Source organism: Solenopsis invicta, chromosome 8 (genome assembly GCF_016802725.1).
Source record: "Solenopsis invicta isolate M01_SB chromosome 8, UNIL_Sinv_3.0, whole genome shotgun sequence".
Lineage (NCBI taxonomy): Eukaryota > Metazoa > Arthropoda > Insecta > Hymenoptera > Formicidae > Solenopsis > Solenopsis invicta.
The window spans coordinates 7510286-7527950 of NC_052671.1; the positions used below are offsets into that span (position 1 = coordinate 7510286).

Below are 17665 nucleotides of genomic sequence, written 5' to 3' on the forward strand. Positions count from 1 at the left end.
ATTGGAAAACATTATATTTCACATTTAATATATTTATAAATAATTAATAAATATATTAAATATGAAATATAATGCCTCCAATTTACCTGTAATTTTGTAAATTTGTGTATTTTCGTACATATTCTGAAAAACAGTTTCATCACATAACTTTCGTCTTTTTTTTCATTTATACAACAAATTACAAATTCGATCAAACAAAATGAATTAACTAAAGCATTTTGTTTTATTCGACCAAATGGATTTCTAAGTATGTCACATCTAATAGATTTATTTTTAACTCCTATTCGTTATTAAAATAATGATTAAATTTTAATAAAAGCGCTTTGCGCTAATGTGCCAGAATTATGTTTATAAATTTCTCACATTTATCTTTGGACACTGCGAGCATCACGCCCGTCACAATCATTAACCTTTTTCTAAATTAATAGTGCCTAACGTTCAAGATTATATAGAAAATAAATATTGACATTTAAAGAGACAAAAAAATTAATAAATCAAAGTTTAAAAACAAGCTAGAGTTGAAGTTAATGCATTTAAAATTAGCTAAATTTACTTTTTAACTTTCTTTCTTATTTAACTCTTAACCTTTTAACTAGCTACTACCCAAGCCTGTTTGTTATTATAAAACATGTGTATCTCTTACACTGCTAAATGATGCTTTTTTCCGATCGAGGCTCTCTTAGAAGAGACACACGTACATCCTGCAGCTGTGCTTTTATCGGAATGTCTTCCGTGATAAACTTTGCTTTTTCGACGGGCCTCTGAACTTTGAACACTTAAGAGACGCATGTTCCAATAATTATTGCACTTGTGTGCTACGCGTGCATACGCATTGCTTTTTGAATTTCTACGCAACACGTCGAATAATGCTGCTTGAAAACCGCTGTGCGCGCACGCGTCTCGCAAGTGCGATCGGCACCTCGACTGCACGATAACCATCGGAAGGGAAGCTCTTCCCCGTCGAGCGCGATCAAAAGGAAATCCCGAACGTACTTCCCGATTTCTCGTCGCGCCCGTTCCCGCTGCTCCTTCCCGCGCGTTTGTGTACCGATCGCGCGCCGGGACGTGCCGGGATGACGTCACGCCGCCGCCGCCGCGCCGCTAGCTCCACATCAAAATGGCCGCATTTTAGTCTACCGAGTACTTTTCTTTACTGTTTGCCAATAGCCGTGCTAAGGGCCTGGCGGTGTTCGTTTGCGTCGGAGTGCATCTGTTTCGCCGGAAATTTCCCTGTGTCGCGCGACACGCATCAAATTTCCGCGAAATAGAACGAACGTGACCGGGTAAGTGTGGGTTAAAAGTGGAGCAAAAAGGGTGTACGCGCCGCGCGCGCGGCGTGGCTCCGATCGTACGGACGGGGCCGTCACCGCCGCCGCCGCCGCCGCCGCCGGACCAAGCCCATTCTCTTTACCGGGAGACGAATTTTATTTATAGAAACGAAAAGATTGACGCGCGTCGCGATTCGGGCACGCGGATCGTGCGTACGAAGTCGCGCGTGCGGCCACGCGCGACCACGTACCGTGGCATCGCGCGTCCCGAGTTGGTGAATCGCCCGTTGTACCGGCTCGCCCTTTCCGCAGGAAGGTTATATCGCGCCTTCCTATCGTCCTCCGCCTTGCTCACCGTCCGCCGCGCGGGACTCCGCGATCCTCGGGATTCCCGTCCGCCGTCCACGTGGGAAGGGGGAAAGCAAGACGGGGAGACACCATGCCGTACTCCGAAATTACATTTCGGAGTAAATTTCGGAACAGTCCTTTTTTTTTTCTGGAGTTGTCCGTGATTTGGGGAAGCTCGGTCGCGTCCTCCTTTGTTGATCGACACGATCGAGCAAGCGGAACAATTCATCAACTGCCCGTTGCTTGCTTATTAATTGACAATTAGAGGACATTTATTTGTATTCTTCCCTGTTGAGTAGCAAAGTCGGCAGAAGAATTGTTTGTAGCCTGCTGATTGCTGCTATGCGTGGGAGCTCACCAATGTATACAGAGGAAGACAGATGTATTGCATATTTGTTGAAAAGATTGTCTTTTGACTGATTGCATACTACTCGGGTGTAAAGATCTGTTTATACTTATTGAAATTATCAAACTGTACATTTCTCAGGTTTATTCCTTTTTTTCTAATCTCTGAAATTAACTGCGAAGAAAAAAAAGACAAAAAATTTATAATGAATTATGTAGCAAAAATGACTGGCTGCGTTCACTTTCGCGCTCATAGCGCTCGTAAACATCATTTGTCCTTTAATATTTATAAACAAGGATGAAATGTTGCTTATAAGCGCTTACAGCATGTGAGCGTCCAAAATAAACGCACCCTCTATCTTGCTACAGTCTTAGATAAATAACTTTTAAACGAGTAAGTAAATCCAAATAAACTTTTCACAAGTATTTGTTAGAGTTTTATTAGTACGTGTACAAAATTTAATTCAATTAGTAATGCTACTTCCTCATCGAGTTTGCAAATCAGTGCTATAAAATGCAATTTTACATGAGAATCAGGAATAAATTACAGTTGAATAACTTTTAAACAAACAAGAGAATTATGCACAAATTTTACATGGATTTGCAAACATAATAATAGAACAATCTATGAAATTAAAAAATTTTTGATAATATTTGAGGTGTGACATATCCTTAAACTGTTTCAGAATTTATGTGTAAGATATCCAGCCATGAACAACAGTGCATTTGTCTCTTTATTGTTTCTTGTAAAATCATATGCTTTATAATTTGGGGTAAATTTTTGGTTAAACACTACATTGAACAACTGCATATCTTTGAGAATGATATAGCTTATATTCTTGTAGCATGATCTATATTAAAACAGAATTGAATGAGTTTATTCTGTCATTTTACAGGTTTGTCTGTGTAGATTCTCATAAGATGTTACGCCATCAACATCACGCAATGCAAAATCAGCTTCGAGATAATAGGTTAATATTCCTTTAATTGCAAGTTTAAGGCCATGACACAAAGAAAAACTTAAGCAGTAAGAAAATCAACAGTTTGGATTTGCTACCACTTAGGTTATGTCTTGAGTTTTTGACTGTGATTGGCTGATTTGCTTACTGCTAAGTTTTTCTGTGTGCTATGATCTTTATATTAACATTTTTGCAACAGAATTAAATAAAAAGTGCAATTAAAGTGAGAACACTACTCTTTCCTGTATATGTAAAATTGAAATAAATAACTTCATCAAATCATATCAATATTCATACAAATCATTAAAAATTGATGAAGGAATTTTTTAACAATTCTATCTAGCAATGTGAAGCTAACAATGTGCTCTTTGCTTCTTGTGTCTTGCTTTTAGTCCATTATCTTTTTGTCTCTTCATGCACTGTTTTATCCAAATTGGCGATGTGATATAAAAAATTCCAAAAGACACAAATAACACTATTGTCAATAAAATAGTATGCGAAAAGATTAAAAAAAGCAAAAAACAGGAAGCAAGTACACATTGTAGATTAGCCTTTAATATATTGCTCTAATGTCTTTACATGTAAGTAAAATTTTTTGAAAATATAAAATCAAAGAAGTATGAAATTTTCAAAGAGACTCACTATAAAGAAGATTAAATATATAAAGAGAGAGTATATAGGAGAGTAATAATTGTATCATTATTATGAGCAGGTAGAGTGAGTTTATTAAATAAAATGAGTGAGTTTATTAAATAGAGCAAGTGAAATTAAAGTTTTTTTTTACTGTTCCTCAATAATTAATAAGAAAGTAATTAATAAAGATCCACGAATTAACATATATCCAAGCATTTTGAGGATAAAAGACAATTAACATTAATTAATTAATAAAATAAAAGACAGTTATTATTAATTAATTAATTTCATATTAATTAATGAGAAATTTTACAAAATTATTAAGGAGATCTTTTTATTTAGTTTAATTCACTCTATCTGCCTTATAAGAGGTGATGCGATTATTACCAAATATCTTGTGTATAATAGAGACAATAATAATTGCATATTTGCTAATTTATAAAAAGTAAAGTTAAATACGAGGAATTTATTTAATACAATTTCTGGTAATTAAATGAAAATAAATACAGAATGGCAGGACCAATGCGGCCTATGCAGCAGGCTAGCATGCCCCAGCTACATCAGCCGCAGCATTTGTTACCGCATAGGAATCCGCATCAACAAATACTGTCAATGCCCCCCCATCAACAGCATATGCATCACATGCAGCATCCTGGCTCGCCGCATGGAAATCCAAGACAACCAATGTTGATGGGCATGAATACGCACAATACAAACAGTAAGTACACTTATGCGCAAAATTTAATCCTTGCTCTTGATTATTGACAATTAACTTGAAATATTCATCTCAGATACCATGGTTAGCGTTAGCATGAAGGACCAAGCAAATACAGTTTCTGTAACTCTTCAAAACGTGCAACAGCCTCAGTATCCACATCAGCAGCAACCACAACAGCAGCAACAACCGAATAATCAGCAGAATCAACCTCCCCAACAGCAACAGTCGCAGCAGCAGGTGCAGCAATCACAATCGCAGCAACAGCAGCAGCAACATGTGCCGCAGCAAGCAAATGTGGATCAATCAAAGGCAGTAACGAATGATGCCAATGGAGAGTCCAGAGATGACAATGCGTCTGGTCAAAATCATGCCAACGGAACTAATCCAGCTTTGGCAAACATGAAAGAAAAAACACCCATGTGCTTATTAAACGAGTTGGCGAGATTCAATAGGATTCAACATCAATACAGACTGACCAACGAGCAGGGACCGGCGCACAAAAAGAGATTCACGGTGACACTGAAACTTGGCGAAGAAGAATACGTTGCTGAAGGTCCTAGTATAAAAAAGGCTCAACACAGCGCGGCGACCGAAGCATTGACGAAAACTTGGTACCGTCAACCTCCACCTAAACCCACTAAAGCCATGAGGATCGGTCATCTGGGCAAATGTCCGACAGGTTCTGGTAATTTCATATTGTAAATTCTATATGCATGGAATTATAGTACAATAATATCAATTTGCAACGCGTCTTTTTTCTCAGCATAAGTATAGTTATAATTATACAGTAATGTCCACATATTAAATCGATTTTCGAACTTCATCTTTTATCAATTACAAAATCCACAAATTTTTCAATATTATTTGATTTATTTTAATGTACCGGTTTTTTTTTTATAGGACATTTACCGCCCACTGTCGAACTAAACGCCTTAGCGATGAAACGGGGTGAGCCAACTGTTTATACGTTCCGACAAGCACCTCCAGCTACGTTGCAGCACCAGTTTATGCCGCACGGATTCGGTAATTTCCCACGAATGTATACTCCGCGGCTCACATACAATCGTGGAGTTCACACAGACCTTCAAGGATTATATCTTGTCACTTTGAAAGTGGGCGAACGCGAATTCACGGGTAGAGGTTTAACAGGCCAAGCAGCTCGTCACGATGCCGCCAGCAGAGCCTTAGAACAATTACGCCAGTTGCCGTTACCAGAAGAGATCGCAAACGTCAATAATACCAATGAGAATGGCACGCTGGGTGGCATTGACGATCCGAATGCTGAATTGAAAAGTCCTGTATCTCTTGTTCACGAGACTGCTCTGAAACGTGGACTGCCAGTCAGTTTTGAAGTCGTATCCGAAAGCGGTAAACCTCACATAAGAACCTTCATGACAAAATGCACCGTTGGCGAGAAAGTTACTGTGGGAGAAGGATCCTCGAAAAAAGTAATCTCTCAAACCTTTCACATAGAAGAATGATAAATAATAACATAATTTTTACTATTTATCATTTTCTTATTTTTTTAGGTATCGAAGAAACGCGCCGCCGAATTAATGTTGGACGAACTAAAGCGTCTTCCTCCGTTACCGGCTACTATTCAGAATCGAACGATGCGAGTGAAACGTAAACCGCCAGCGACGAAGAAGAAATCTCGTAACTTGATCAAAGTTTATCAAGAGCCCCGCGCGGAGAATGAAGCCGCGGAGGAGGTCAATCCGGTCTCCCGGTTGGTTCAAATTCAACAGGCGAAGCGAGAGAGAGAACCGGTTTACAATCTGATTGATGAGAAGGGCGCTCCCAGACGCAGAGAATTTGTCATGGAAGTAACAATGGGTCAGCACTCCGCCCAGGGAATCGGACCTAACAAGAAATTGGCTAAGAGAGCTGCGGCTGAAGCTCTCTTGGCGCAATTGGGATATAGTAAACCGTCACCGCAACCCGCGAAACCGTCTATAAAGACGGGAGAAAGCGAAAACACAGAATCGAAGCCTAGAAAAGTTACATTTCTCGAGGATGAACAAATGAATGACACTCAACCTCACTCGGTAGGAGGTAAGTAAAAACATCGGTCATAATTAAGTTCGAGGTTAAAATTTTAATTTTATCATAAAAGATTTAAGTAAAATTATAGATAAATTATAACTAAAATATAAAATTTTAGGTACCATAGGCCGCCAATTAGTACCTGGTCTTTTATTGGTGGACGGAGGTCAAGAATCTAAACTGGGGAATGGACCCAGCGTACAAATAGTCGCTGAAGAATTGCGCGAACAGCAACAGCAGAATACAGCTGGTGTTTCGCCCAAGGATCAATTGCATTATTTATCTCAATTATTTAATTTCAGCGTAGAATTTAGCGATTTTCCCAAGGTAATCCATCACAATCATTTAATTCTGTATTAAAAGAATATTAAAATATTCTTATGTTCTAAACGATTCTAAATAATTAAAATAAAATGAAACGTATGTATGTGAACGCGAAATGATGAGCGTGATGCTGACACGTTATTAAATTAACCATTATTTTGCATTAATGTTTCAGGGAGTGTCTATAAACAAGGAATATTTATCACTTGTGTCGCTAAGCACTGATCCACCACAAGTTTGTCACGGTAATGGAGCGACAATAACCGCGAGTCGCAATCAAGCGGCTCTAAGGGCGCTTCGTACTCTTAGTAAATTGGGACTTGATAATGCCTCGAATGCAACACAAGTGAAGAAGGACAAAGGTGCGTCTGGTGATGGAATACACATTAGCATTCAAGTTAAAAATAACATAATGGATGGAGCTATCGATAAGTAATTGAATAGCGCTTAAGACATATATAATGTTGAGTTATATTTATGCTTCTTTAGAACACTGCAAAAGAAAATTAAGTGAATCCCATTGTCATAAAGTTTTTTTACATAATGGCTGATGTTATGGTATTAATTCATTGTTCAGTTTCACATTTGTGCTATACCTCGACAGAGACTTTTTTGTCAATTGCGCCAAGAAGGTCTTAATCGCGGTTAGCTATGTCCAATTCCTTTATTCAAGAAAGAAATATTCTTATTAGCTATTAAAATATCTTGTTCGTAGAATCATTTTTTTCTGTGCAGTAATCTAGAACAAAAAATGATATATAATAATCTGGTTATATTTGCAATTGTATATTTATATATCAGTCTCAAAAATTTAAACAAAATGTTGTGTGCATGATCTAGTTATTTTTATTTTACGCGTTTATCATTTGTATATTGTTGGATTGATTACTATCTGTATTATTGAAATATAATAAAAATCAAATAGCTATAAATTTAAATCCATTTATATAAAATTATTGAAATTATTAGCACATGTTATGTTATAAATCTTCCTGAAATCTTTTGCAGTGTCCTAATTACATTAAAATGCTGTTCAAGCACCAATAAGCGATATATTTAATAATTGTGTAAGAATTCTTTCGTTTAATGACTAAGAATATCCGATCAATCACAGTAAACAATGACGAGTTTTTGTGATTATCGGAATTATCTATTGTTATAAATTACAATAATGTCGTATCATTGAACGATTCGTATATTATAGCTCTTGCAAAATTAATAAATAATGCTATAGAATCGCGAGGAACATTATTGGTGCTTGATCGTGATTGCGATCCTAGCAGTGATATAACTGCTATATTTATTGTAACGTTTTCATTGGCAGGATCACAATAGCAATATACTTATCTACAATGATTCAAAATGGTCATTCTCCAGTTAGGATCAGTCTATAATATATAATAAACACTATAGGCAAACATTAAGTGAAATCACAAGACCTGGAGATGAAATGCGACCATCTCTTAATTTTTCAATTGAATTGAATTTCCTTAGCTTCCACATTATCATGAAAAAATGCTACATATTGTTACCTAATTAGTAATAATTATATATAATTGTAAGTTTCTCTTTTTTTTCTTTTTTTTGTAATCTTCCGTTGTTCGAAATTGATCACTTTATATTTTATGTGTATATTTTTTTGTCGCTCCATTTTAAAGAGAAAGCATGTTAAAACTTATTCCCATTGAGTCGCATATAAAAATTATAAAATCACGTATTTTTCCAGAATAAAAACTCTGGGCTACGTGCGCTTAGAGATACGTGTTGATTAAACGATTGTGTGAAAGGTCAAATAGCTAACGTTTAAAATTATAAAATATAGGTAAAGCGATATACACTGTCCCTATACCCCAATTTGCTTTTCTACAGGGGCCAGAAGCAATCTGGGGTTACATATTCACATGTATCGTAAAATACTGAAAAATGAAAGGAAATGGAAATTTCCATACATCTGTCATTTGAATAAAAATATAATAATGATACGTTGTATAGGAAATTTCGGCGAATATAAAACAGAAAGAAAAGAAGATAGTAATTAAAAGTTTGCGTCCCGTTGCGTCAAGACCATTGCAAAATTGTTTTAAATCTCGGTAAGAAACATCCTGAAAAGTAACGGCGAATTTTGTCTGGTTGAGAGGCGAGGGGAACAGAAATTTCCATACACCTATCGTTCGCAGATAGACAGTAATGATACGTTGCATCGGAAATTTCCGGCAAATCTAAAAGAGAGAGAAAAAAAAGAAGAGAAGGCAATAATTCAAAATTTGTCCCGTTGCGTCAAGACTATTACAAAATTGTTCTAATTTTGCTGAAGAAATAATCCTGAAACAACGGTGAATTTTGTATTACTGTCAAATAACTAAGAATAAGAATACTAGAGTGGAAGAGACTAATAATAATGAATAAAGATAAACATTGAGAAACGGTACAAGCTTTGAACATTCACGTAACTTTTACTTCTTGAACTTGAGTTCTTTGTGCGCAATGCTGTACGAACGTTGCCTTTTACTTGACATAGTGTAACGTCACAGAGCTTTGTACCGGCGTTCTCAGCCAAACGACTTGTTGTCTTCTATTCATTGTATTATCGTGTTATATATGCGATTTACTGAACAACAAATACAAAGCAGTTTATATAAACTTTAACTGCATAAACGATTAGTAAGCTGTATTATTGTTCACTAAAATCGTGCGCATTTTAATGCCCGATACTCGGTATATTGAAAATTCGTAACAAATGTTCGCGATATAATATTGGATATGTCGATTAAATTAAGATTTGTTTGCAACACATTCGATGAAAGAAATTATTTATTGACTCTTCGAGACTCTAGTTGGGTTTTGTTTTGCCTGATACCGATAGCTTTCATAAGTGGGCCTTTCTTGTTCATGTGACATTCAGTATTATGAGACATGGTAGTAGATTCCATTATATACATATATAGTTTTTCAAGAGCCGAAACAGGACGAAGATGCGAATTGAACGATTTAACGTTGCGTACGCTGCAAAAGAGGAGAAAAAAAATGATTTTCTGTTAAGAACTGTAATACCGTATAGTTAATATTATCGAATAGATAAGCGAATATAACGTATCAATTTACCGAGATACCGGAAATAAAATCCTTCGACACTTTGAAGAGAAAAAAAAAGATAGCTCGTTCGCTCGCGTTAAGAACTCGACATATCGAATCGAGTTTGATCTGCAAAGTGTCGAGAAAACATAGGCCGATGTGCCGACATTGTCGGAAAGAAAAAGAGTTGAATTTGCGAAATACCAGTTCCATGCGTAATCCATATTTCGTTCTGTTATGTTTTGTTTTAACGCCGTCGCACATATACAAATGCTCTACGATATTTGCTACATTTGCTTACTTTCGATTAGAAGGAGATCGAGCAACCGCTGCCATTTCACCACGTTACAACATTTGCTATGTAAAGCTTCTGTAAAATATATTAACTTCTTGCCGTTTTTCAATTAGTTGGCGGGCACTTATGCCGAACGCGCGAAGGAAAGTACCGTATACCGTAATGTAGTCCGATTATGTTAGAATTATATTTTAGGTAAAACAATTTGTTCATATGCTGTAACGAATGCTGTATAAAATACAGTTACGTAATGCGTCCTCGGTAGCCTCCATCGAAAATGATTACTTCTTGAGTAAATGAATCCTAAAATGATCGAGGAAATCATTCGTATCGATGAAGCTTTAATTGCATTTGGAAAGTGAACGAATTGTACGACGTATAGGAATCTACTGCTTTCCTCTATCCGCATCAGTTTGTATTTGACGTCGATGAGAACGATTGTAGAAAGGTTTCACGTACATGTATATGGCCTTTTTACTGTGCGTTTCAAATATACGCATGACAAGGTGGCACACGAATATCACGAATATTTTATTTATCCTTATCTGTAGTACTTTAAGTGTATTAGCTTACTTGACAAAATTTCGTAATTAGATATCTAAATTTTTAATATAACGTTTCTTAATTTAGCTAAATAGAGTGAGAAGTTTTACTGCTACAAGAATTTAGATTTTAATAATTATAGTAAAATTTTTTAAAAATATTTTTTATATTATTTTTCACAATTTTGATCATATAATAGGATTTATAAGGTTTTAAAAATTTTTTCAGGTTTTTTTTTTATAGTAGAATACTTTTCGCAAATGCTAAGAAATTCTACATCTTTTCTAAAATATTTGTAAAATATATGCAAATTTTTAAATATATTTAAAAATTTTTCATTCTATAATTTTCAAAGAAAAAATCTGAAGTTTATTTTTTCAGCAATCTTTATAGATTTAAAATATGGAAAAATTTTAAATACTACGTATGAAAATTTTTTCATCGGGAGAAACGTAAATATCTTAAATATTTGAAATACTTTTATGTATAATGCAAGATCCTTTTTTTTACCGGCGAAACTGAAAATAAAACATCGTAGTACAGCCTTTTGCCACAAGGAGTCGTCCACTGTATATTCGGCAGCCCGCTCTCTAGCCCAGTGACGTATTAGATTGTATTAGATTATCGGTATTTGAATTGTTATAACCTCGAAAACATAGAGGAATTTAATAAATACGATCGAAATTTTATTTTTGTAATCCTAATAATTTTTTAAGTTCGCTATTCCGTCAGTTTGCCAAGATCTGACACATCCAAGTTGTGGCTTCGTCTTTGTTGACATATTCATATGAATATATATTGGGGAACGATGTATCGATCAAACAGTCAATTATAGGTTAGAATCGCTGCCAATTTTCGTAAAACAACTCGTGAAACGATGGATTAAGTATAATGACGATTGATGCGCAAAGAGCGGAAAATTCATTGTTTCAAGTATAAGCATGAGTTTTTCTAAGCCGTCGCCCGTAACGTGTTTTCAGCTCAGTCTTTATTTGCCGATGTGATGCGGTGCCTTCAACTCCGCTCCGGAATCATTTAGCACAGTTTACTTAATTTAAGATGGAAGAAGGTTAGCTTCAGTGTTTGTCGGCGCCGAGAAATCGGCCGAATTAAATACTAATTCATATTGCAGACTTGACAAGAAAATAGAGGAGAAGGAGCCTCTTTTTGGGACTTGCGCTAGAGAAAAATTAGTTCGGAGCAGCGGAATCCCGAACAAATCCAAAAATGTTCAAGAACACCTTCCAGAGTGGTTTCCTATCCATCCTGTACAGCATCGGCAGTAAGCCGTTGCAAATCTGGGACAAGAAGGTGAGGAATGGACATATCAAAAGGATCACCGACAATGACATCCAAAGTCTTGTCCTGGAAATACTGGGCACCAACGTTAGCACTACGTATATCACATGTCCCGCGGATCCAAGGAAGACTTTGGGTATAAAACTGCCCTTTCTGGTGATGATTATCAAGAATCTGAAGAAATACTTCACATTCGAAGTCCAGGTGAGCTCAGTTTTATTACACTAATTTATAGAGAAACTTGTGAAGAAATGTTTAACCAATCTTATGGAAATACGTTTCCAAAACAGATTATCATTATTGTTCACTTCATACTCCTTCACTCACAACTTTTAATTTTACAATCTTTTATTAAACTGAGGCATACATGGAAGTCAGAAATCAAATTCAAAATTGTTTAATCAATTGCTCCTATGCAAAGTCACAGTATCACCTACAAACATATTTAATACATTTATATAAATATTGAATATATTGCAATTAATATTATCAGGAGGCGCGATCGCAACTTGGCGCCAAAAGTCAATGCATTAGCGATATTTAATACATTAATCCTCCAAAACTGATAATTTATTGGACTACTATCAATTATAAATCTTGAATTAGTTTATTAAAATGAACTTAATAAACTTAAATATAGCCTTTTTATCATTTGAATTATTTTGATTTCTTGAAATTAAACAATACCTTTTAGTCAACATGTATTAAGTGGTCTCAGATCCAGCATTAGTAATTGTTACAGATTTTCATGTTGATCAGAAGATTGAGGAGAATTAGGAATTCTTACATTCATCAAATTCTCAAACTTCTCTTCTCAATGTAAAAAAAAAAAAAAAAAATATTTTTACATTGCAGATAATCGACGACAAAAATGTACGCCGCAGATTTCGTGCTAGCAATTATCAATCCACGACGAGAGTGAAACCATTTATATGCACTATGCCGATGAGACTAGACGATGGATGGAATCAAATACAGTTCAACTTGGCTGATTTCACACGCCGTGCCTATGGAACGAATTATGTGGAAACATTGAGGGTCCAAATTCATGCTAATTGTAGGATACGACGGGTGTACTTTTCAGACCGATTGTATTCAGAGGATGAATTGCCAGCGGAATTTAAATTATTCTTGCCCATTCAAAACAAGGCAAAATGTTGAAAATTAGTGAAGAAATACGCGCTTTTAGTAAAAGAAAAAAATCACTCGAGAAAACGTTCTTTAAAATCTTGTTCAAATTACTTTTAAAAGAATCAAAAGTTTAAATTACTTAATAAAAGATAATTTATTTTGAAATGATGATTGCCTTGATTTTATATATTGCTCAAAAAATGACAACTAATATAACTCATTAAAATTAATTTTTTACTTCATAGAATATAGATGGTGTGTGTCATGTTCGTGTATTAAATTGTATTTTTTGCTTATTGTATACATGGATAAAAAGTATGTACATTTTTATGTTTATATATACTTTTCTTATAATTCTATTTTCAAATAATCTATTAAAAACCGATTAAATTTATTAAGAATATAATTATACACCGTACACAATTTTTTTGCTTGTCTACAAAAATTTTCTTGATCATAACAATTCTTTTTATGTTTATTATGTTATGTATATATACATATATTAGTAGTTCTATCTGCGGCATCATAAATTCTATAAATTTTCAAAAAATTTTTAATAACTTGAAGGTGTAGAATCAGATACAGTCTTATTCGTCGTTAGATGTGTAATTTTATTTTATCTATTTTTGTTTTCTCAGCTAAAGATTAAATGCGTTTGAATATATCTTCAGTATTTTCCTCGATATTTACCAGAGATTTTAAACGATTGGTGATATTTTTTTCACTTTCTTTTATGTATTTATACTTTGAAATGACATATGCATCGCTTAGAGTGTTAGAGACATTATTACTTATTTTATCAGGCTTGATATTTTCAGATAGACTAAAAGTAGATGGATAACTGACGGCGGATGTTTTAAATTTTGCACCGGTGGAATTATTTTTTCCTATTTGTACATTATTAGTATTGCTAATGCAATTTAATGTGTAGTTTTTCAAGTTAATGTGTGTATCCCCTGCATTTTGAATTTCCTGTGAACACTTTGCTAATTTGTCGTCTTCAAATAATATTTCGTTTACATGTGTTTTCAAAAATTGGCTTTTTGCGATTTTTTCTAATTCGATAGAAGATATCGGTCGTGACGTATTATTAATTTTTATATTTAGCAAGGAGTTTCCTGTTTTATATGTTTTTACTGCAAATCGTTCCTCATTTTTTGTTACCTCACTACTATTTTTTTCCGACTTATTTTCTACAACTGGATCATTTATCAAAGATTTTGTAAACCATTCACTTCGTCTTGTAAAAACATTCTGATTACGCGGTTTTATCGCATTGTTTAAAGCGTCCATTGACATGTGATTCCTTTTCAATATGCTAGAATTGTGCAAATTTAAATCCATGCAATGATTTGAGTTTTTCAATTTTTCCGTGCAACCAACGGTTTTATGTAAGTCCATCTTTCTCGACGGTGCACTAATAGAATTATCTTTAGCAGAACAATTCGAATCAATTTGCTTCAAAGATCCTGAAAGTCAAATAAGAAATATATATTGATATGTGTATATATTTTACATCTCTTCAAAAATCTATAAAACCTGTGTAACATTCTTCTGTTTGACAAGCATTTTCTATGAAATTGATCCCCCGCTTTAACATGTACATATCGAGGAAAGCCTGGCGCATCTTATCAGGAGGAATCTCGTCATCGTTGTAATGACGATCTTGCAGATACACTCTTCTCAAATGACAATTCGGATAAATCATTATTCTTTGCAGAGCTTCGTAATCTGTTCCGTACGCTTCATGGCAGAGAGTCTGAAGATTTATCTCCAGGAAATTCCAAGATTCCTCCAATCTCAGCGGAATACAGGCCACATTCGCGTTGATGTTTGGCAATTTTTCAACATTGTGGGTCATGAATACGAATCTTCTCCGATATTGTTTCTTGTCTACTATCTTCACATGGAAGATAAAATTATCGTTAAAACATTAAGCGCAATACAAATATTTATTATAAAGTAATTTTTATAAAGCATATGTGTACTTGTACTACCAGCTTGAACCGCAAATTCAAATTCTTTATGATTAACACGAGAATGGGAAGCTTTATGTTCAAAACGTCTAGCATTTTAGCAGGGATAGTTATGCTCGTGGAGATCGTGTTGTTGTGTGGTTCAGTGATCTCAATTATTCTATCCCCGTGCAATTGGTCGTCCCTCATCCTGCGAACCTTGCCACCGTGGGAAATGTGTTTCGACCATAGCTCTAACGGCTTATCCGCGACGCTGTACAGCAGTAACATGTACCCACAGATCTCGTTCTTTAACATCTTTTTATGGGAAATATAATACACGCACTGTGATCGTGTTATAAAAATTATGTCTCCCGGAGCAGAGTCTATTGAAAACAAATTCTGTAAAAATGTTTGCCATAAATTTTGTCGATAGAAAGGTCGTAGATTTGAAGCTACTGGATCTGGGCAATATTCAATATTCAGTACGTAGAATACTGGCAAAAATATAGCAAAGTTTGGTAGATTCGCTACACAGTTTGACGCAGATGACCCTGATGAAAATTTTGCTTATAATTTTTATACGAATTGGAACATTTTTCAGAAATACTCAGAGTCCTTTTCTTAAAATTTTTCATACATGTGAATTCTGAAGTATTCTAAGATTCCTCATTCCATAATTTCTAAAAAAATACTTTTAACTTTTTTAGTTTTTATAACATTTTATTAGATGTTACATAGCAAATAGAAATCTTAGAATGTTTCATAATTAACATACATGAAAAATTCTGAGGAAAATTTTCACCAGAGGTGGAGGGGGCGGCAAAAATTCAGCCGAATTCGTCGAAAGATTCCGCCAGATTTCGGTTGCCAATCTGTCGTCAGGTTACAGAATCTGCCGACAAAACGTAAACACAGTCGGTGCCGATCTCCGCTCGAATTCGCCGCCGGAGTTAGATAATTCAGCTGCTTACTGGAGCTGAGGAAAAAGGGAGTACCGACATGACTTCTTTCTCGAGGAACATCGCGACTTCCATCAGAAGTATCAACATGATCTCTCCTCTCTTCCGTGATAAAACGCGTTGGTGGAAAACGACAAGAATTTTATAACTATTCTCATGATTTTTTTTATTCCGGAGCTAAGCCCTTAGAGGTTATGTACCTCTTCGCTCGTCTGCGTTTGTTTCCGTGCGTTTTCCCCGTACGCTTATCATTTATCGCGATTGTCGTGATGAAAATTGTGGGTAATGCGAAGACTTTCAACTAGTAGGCGTGTACTTTCCAATAGGTTATGAATTCTGGCAAATTCCGGCGATAAGCGGAGACGCCGCGTGCACTCCATCACTACAGGAAGAATAAATTGCAAAGATAAATAATACCCGCAATTAGCAATGAGGTACATTCTTTTAATTTTCTATTTATTTTTCTTCAAATATTCTTTTTTTACAATATTTTATGCGCTAAAACACGTTAAATTTAACGCAATTTTCCTGTCTTTTTCATGCGCGTACTTTATACCGCAAAACTGCGTAATTATGCATCAATAATCGCGGATACGTCACGTTCATTCTGTCCGTTCCACATTGACGTTTAATCAATTTATTTGCGTTTCGTGTGCTAATTATTACAGCGTGTTGAAAACGTCGATGACGAGACAAGACGCATATCCGATCGAAGACGTCATCGCGGCAAAGGCATCGATAATCACGCGTTCATGTTCATCCCTCTCTTTATTATTAATTCCACCCGAAAATGAATTCTCTCGCAGGGGTGCCCTTTTCCTCACCCTCCCCCCCATCGCGCACCAGCGAAAATCATCCCGTCGCCGGGACAAAAAGGGGAGAGAATAACAAACGTCGATACGAATAATTAACGAAATAATGATCGTGTCATTATAACGAGCGCGGCGTGATTAAGGGCTGCGAGGGGAGGGAGGAGGGAAAATCGAGGGAGCGATACGGGGGGAACGGGCGGGCGGGGGAGGGAGGGGATAATCGCGGCACACGTGCACACACGTACACTCGGCGGGCGTATTAATGCTAATTATTAAGTATTGATTTTTTTAAATGGGGACGTGGAGCGTAGCGCCGGCTCTCCGCTCCACCCCTCTCAGCGGTGGTGGGTGGAAGAGGAAGAGGAGGAAGAGGGGACGCTCGAGTTCGCGTCGAGTGGCCGCGCGGACTACTTTCCGCGGCGCGCAAAAACGCCGCGGCGGCGGCGCGCGCATGCGCGCCGTGACGCCCGGCGCGGCGGACGCCGTGGCGGCGAGAAACAGCGGGAAAGCGCGGGAAACCGAGCGGATCGAGGAACCGATCGCGATTTCGAGATCACGGCGGACAAGCGAGTGAAGCGAGCGAGCGAGCGATCGTCGCACGACGTCGACGGCCGAAACGATGATCGTCGGCGCGTCGACGGCGATAGCGCGAATCCCGAGAAAAGAAATTGGCGGGCCGAGCGAGGCGTGCGCGCCGGCCAAGATGGCGGACCAATTAAGAGTGCCGCGGCGCCGATGCATTTTATTCTTTGCGCGCCGCATGGCCGCGGCGTCGTCGTTGCATCGATGTAATATACGATTTTCGCGGACGGCGACGACTACGGCGGCGGCGGTGGCAGAGGAGGAGGAAGCGGAGGTGGTGGCGAAGGAGGAGGAGGAGGAAGAGGAGGAGACGGTGGTTGAGGCGGCGGGGGCGGCGACGCCACGGATACGCGCGCTGCGCCGGCGGCGGGAG

At 36.8% G+C, this 17665-nt stretch overlaps 3 protein-coding genes across 11 annotated transcripts; 2 read left to right on the forward strand and 1 right to left on the reverse strand.

Moving 5' to 3' along the window:
- Window positions 1–1092: 1092 nt before the first annotated feature.
- LOC105208009 (double-stranded RNA-binding protein Staufen homolog 2) lies at window positions 1093–10526 on the forward strand. 4 transcript variants are annotated; one of them, XM_011177729.3, is made up of 8 exons: window positions 1093–1283; window positions 2858–2932; window positions 4063–4271; window positions 4345–4950; window positions 5172–5719; window positions 5801–6326; window positions 6436–6644; window positions 6817–10526. In XM_011177729.3, exons 2-8 carry the CDS (start codon window positions 2883–2885, stop codon window positions 7075–7077), a joined length of 2409 nt encoding a protein of 802 aa, XP_011176031.1. In that variant the 5' UTR covers window positions 1093–1283; window positions 2858–2882; the 3' UTR covers window positions 7078–10526. The 4 variants fall into 4 exon arrangements, with proteins under 4 accessions (XP_011176031.1, XP_011176029.1, XP_039308976.1 ...); XM_011177727.2 differs by having other exon boundaries at window positions 1094–1283; window positions 4345–4956; XM_039453041.1 differs by lacking the exon at window positions 1093–1283 and adding an exon at window positions 1443–1735 and having other exon boundaries at window positions 4345–4956.
- A 539-nt stretch (window positions 10527–11065) lies between these two features.
- LOC105208011 (cilia- and flagella-associated protein 20) lies at window positions 11066–13317 on the forward strand. Of its 2 annotated transcripts, XM_011177730.3 has the most exons (4): window positions 11100–11386; window positions 11532–11620; window positions 11684–12054; window positions 12706–13317. In XM_011177730.3, the coding sequence occupies exons 3-4, from the start codon at window positions 11779–11781 to the stop codon at window positions 13009–13011; spliced, it is 582 nt and encodes a 193-aa protein (XP_011176032.1). In that variant the 5' UTR covers window positions 11100–11386; window positions 11532–11620; window positions 11684–11778; the 3' UTR covers window positions 13012–13317. The 2 variants fall into 2 exon arrangements, with proteins under 2 accessions (XP_011176033.1, XP_011176032.1); XM_011177731.3 differs by lacking the exon at window positions 11532–11620 and having other exon boundaries at window positions 11066–11386.
- On the reverse strand, window positions 13117–17522 carry LOC105208012. Of its 5 annotated transcripts, none has more exons than XM_039453044.1 (4): window positions 15911–17520; window positions 14970–15831; window positions 14521–14881; window positions 13117–14450 (listed from the first exon to the last, which is right to left on the reverse strand). In XM_039453044.1, exons 2-4 carry the CDS (start codon window positions 15252–15254, stop codon window positions 13627–13629), a joined length of 1470 nt encoding a protein of 489 aa, XP_039308978.1. In that variant the 5' UTR covers window positions 15255–15831; window positions 15911–17520; the 3' UTR covers window positions 13117–13626. The 5 variants fall into 5 exon arrangements, with proteins under 5 accessions (XP_039308978.1, XP_011176035.2, XP_039308979.1 ...); XM_011177733.3 differs by having other exon boundaries at window positions 14970–15322; window positions 15715–17520; XM_039453045.1 differs by having other exon boundaries at window positions 14970–15338; window positions 15715–17520.
- Window positions 17523–17665: the final 143 nt, after the last annotated feature.